General features: G+C 32.1%; 1 protein-coding gene across 1 annotated transcript; it reads left to right on the forward strand.

Moving 5' to 3' along the window:
• Nucleotides 1-2,063: 2,063 nt before the first annotated feature.
• Nucleotides 2,064-3,145, forward strand: LOC141420842 (olfactory receptor 5T9-like). The gene has a single exon (XM_074066208.1). It carries the CDS (start codon nt 2,064-2,066, stop codon nt 3,048-3,050), a length of 987 nt encoding a protein of 328 aa, XP_073922309.1. The 3' UTR covers nt 3,051-3,145.
• Nucleotides 3,146-3,747: the final 602 nt, after the last annotated feature.

Genomic DNA, 3,747 nt, shown 5'->3' on the forward strand with positions numbered 1-3,747 from the left:
GCAAAACTTTTTCCATATTTCTTGCACATATTCCTTATCTGAATAATTCCTATTTGTCTCTGATCACTATAGTGAAATTTTTATACATATCTACTGAGTCTTATGTGTACATGAAGGAGAGAGAGGGGAGAGATAGATGGATTGCTAGGTAGATAGATAGATGAGAGAGAGAGAGAGAGAGAGAAAGGGAGGATGAGAGGAAGGGGATGGAAGGAGGGAAGGAGAGAGAAAGACTGAAGGAGAAAGAGCATGGGAATTTTAAGCAGAGAACTTTTTGTGATATCTAAACTATATACTAATCATATAAATGTTTACTTATTTAAAATGCTTTTAAATCAGTATAATATTTTAAGAAAATTATCAATTAGTATGAGAGGTGTGTGTTCTTTATGAATATTGTATAGGCAGTCTGTATTGAAAAATCTAATAGAATTTAATATGGCTATGTATTTTTTACTGTAAAATTTTCTAAGAAACTAATTAGCACAAAATCTTTTGCTTTTGTTCTATAGACCTACATTAATCAATGCATTTATTAAATGTACCAGAAAAATCTTTCAAATATATCAGGAAAAAATGTCCAGGATTATAAAAACAAGTGGCTTTCTTGCCTTTCTATCAGTCCTTTCAATTTTTTTTATTCTCATCTTGATATCAGTGTTTCAATATTACTAAACGGTAGCATATTTCATACCATGAATATGAGTCATCCACATGTCCCTGAATTCAGGTCAGAATTCAAAGTTTTCATTCCTTTGAAAGTCTTCATCTATAACATGCTGAAGGAAACACAAGTGCCCATGATGAAACTTTCTTCCAAGGTACAGGGACACAGCATTGCATTATGCTTCAGTAACTAAGGTTTGTGTTTAGAAAGAGGAGTATCTTTTACTTTTTGTTCATTGTATTATAGTTACTCATATATGTCCCTAATTTATTTTTGGAATGAGAAAAGTTACAAAACCTTCAGGAAAGAAATTCAGAAATGAAATAAAAATTTATGACAAATATAGCGATTTTATTATTTTAGCAATACCTATGATAAATACTTTTATTACCTATTGTCAAGTGACATTTATTTCATAGTATATCATAAATTCTATGAATACTAAAATACATTATGAGTGTGCATGATTTATTTTTTTGAGGAAAAAAATGTCTCAAACTAAATTTGATTGTATTCCAGGTAAAGTGAGCAAGTAAGATGAGAAATATCTAACACAGTTGTTAAGTTACATTTGCAAAAAACAATAATAATAAAGTTAGCTACTTATGTCAAGCAAGGACAACTTAATGGTATGTATTTTAAGAAAAAAATAAAATACATTGCATAGTTGTTTTTATATTTGTGGGTTTATTTTTGGTTTGTTTTTGGCAAGAATGTGAATTTATTTTCAAGACATAGTGTCCTTTTTCTATTTCTTTTCTATTTATTGGGAAAAGGTAGTGGCCAGAATTAAAACCTAAATGCTTTTGTTTAAAATTTCATTTGACAACATTAAATGTATGCCTAGTACCTCATTTTCTGAACATATGAGAATATTTTAAATTAAAAAAATTTTGTCATTTTTTTCTTACTTCTGTTTGACACAATCTTATGATATGTTTGATTGCTCCCATTGTAACAACTTCAAATATTAAGAAAGGGAATTTTATGTAATTTTTAGCAAATGTAGGAATACTACTCAGGTGTGCTCTTTCCACAATGATGTTTTTGGATTTAAACATCACTGTATTCACTAATCTTTGTGAGTTTTAAGATGAGATGAAGTGTACTATGAGAATGGGTGAAAAAAATTTGACAAAACAAAATTGTAATAAAAATTATCAAAGTTGGTGCAATATTTTAACATTTAAAAGCAAACAATAAATGTATTAAATCATTTCTTAATTCGACTTATACAGCAAAATGCATCTGTTTGGGTCAAACTACCTTTTCACTTCCCATCTCATTACCACTGATGTAATCATCATGTCATTCAATGAAACACAGCTGAGGACATAACTGGATGGACTCCATTAACACAGAAAGTTGCTGCTAGAACTCCTAAGTGAAAGCTGAGATGGAAAGATTGTCATCAGAGCTGGATGTACACAAGATTTGGTTGAAGAACATAACTGAAGCCACTATGTTTATACTGATGGGCTTCACAGATGATTTTGACCTACAAGTCTTATTATTTTTATTATTTCTTGTAATCTATCTTTTCACTTTGATAGGAAATTTGGGGCTGGTTGTTCTTGTCATTGGGGAGTCCTGGCTCCACAACCCTATGTACTATTTTCTGAGTGTTTTATCATTCTTGGATGCATGTTATTCTACAGTTGTCACACCAAAAATGTTGGTCAATTTCCTAGCAGATAAGAAATCCATATCATATTATGAATGTGTAGCACAAATGCTTCTCTTCGTTTCTTTTGGGAGCACAGAATCATTTCTCTTGGCTGCAATGGCATATGACCGCTATGTAGCCATCTACAACCTTCTTCTCTACTCAGTGAGCATGTCACCCAGAGTCTATGTGCCACTCATCATTGCCTCCTATGTTGGTGGCGTTTTACACGCTACTGTACACACAGTGGCCACGTTTAGCCTGTCCTTCTGTGGATCCAATGAAATTAGGCATGTATTCTGTGATATCCCTCCACTACTTGCTATTTCTTGTTCAGACATTCGCATAAACCAGCTTTTACTTTTCTACTTAGTGGGTTCTATTGAAATACTCACTATCCTGATTGTCCTAGTTTCCTATGGTTTTATTCTGTTGGCCATTATGAAGATGCATTCTGCTGAAGGCAGAAGAAAAGTGTTTTCTACATGTGGGTCTCACCTAACTGGAGTGTCTATTTATCATGGAACCATCCTCTTCATGTATGTGAGACCAAGTTCCAGCTATGCCTTAGAGCATGACATGATAGTGTCCATATTTTACACAGTTGTGATTCCTATGTTCAACCCCATTATCTACAGTTTGAGGAGCAAAGATGTAAAAGAAGCAGCCCAAAGACTTGTAGAAAGGTATTGTTTTATAAATAAAGTATGGATTTAGAATAGGGTAAAGCTAAAAATAATGTTGCATACACTTCTCCAGAAGATAAAGCTTTGCTTTTAGTTAATTAGTGCAATGTATTTTAGAATGTTTCCAAATAAAACACTGATCAATTCTCAAAAGCAGGATTTTATGTATAATGTAAATGAAAAATGGTATCTGTTTAAACTATTCCAGGAATGGGGAGGGAATAAGAGAAAATGGTGGAGGGGGTGAATTAACTATGGTATATTTGAGATATTGCAAGTAATTTTGTAAATGCCACAGTGACCCTTACCCAGCACAATAAAAAATTCAAAAATGTATATAAAATTTTCATATATCTTAATCAATATGTTCAAAGAGATCCATATTCAATATTTCTTGATATAAATGTATTGTTGCTATTCATTGTGTAATTTGTTTTTCACCTGTTGTAGAAAAGACTTTGTATCTATACTTCACATGTAGTAAGTTCAACAAAATTACTGTGTTCATCATCATTGTTGAATCTCTGTGAAGGACCTCCTGAATGTTATTTTATTTTCTCTCCTTACCATTATATTAATATCCATACAAGCTTTTGGACATGGCATTTTTCCTATTTGACTTACCATTATGTAGCTTAATCCAACATTAAAATCCTTGGCTTTGACACATCATGGAATGTGACGACATCTACTTCTCACCTTCCTTAAATACAGTGATAGTGAGTTGT

This window comes from Castor canadensis, chromosome 1 (assembly GCF_047511655.1).
Source record: "Castor canadensis chromosome 1, mCasCan1.hap1v2, whole genome shotgun sequence".
Lineage (NCBI taxonomy): Eukaryota > Metazoa > Chordata > Mammalia > Rodentia > Castoridae > Castor > Castor canadensis.

Bases quoted from the DNA above. Each gene is read 5' to 3' on its own strand.
- LOC141420842 (XM_074066208.1), top strand. From the start codon at position 2,064: ATGGAAAGATTGTCATCAGAGCTGGATGTACACAAGATTTGGTTGAAG.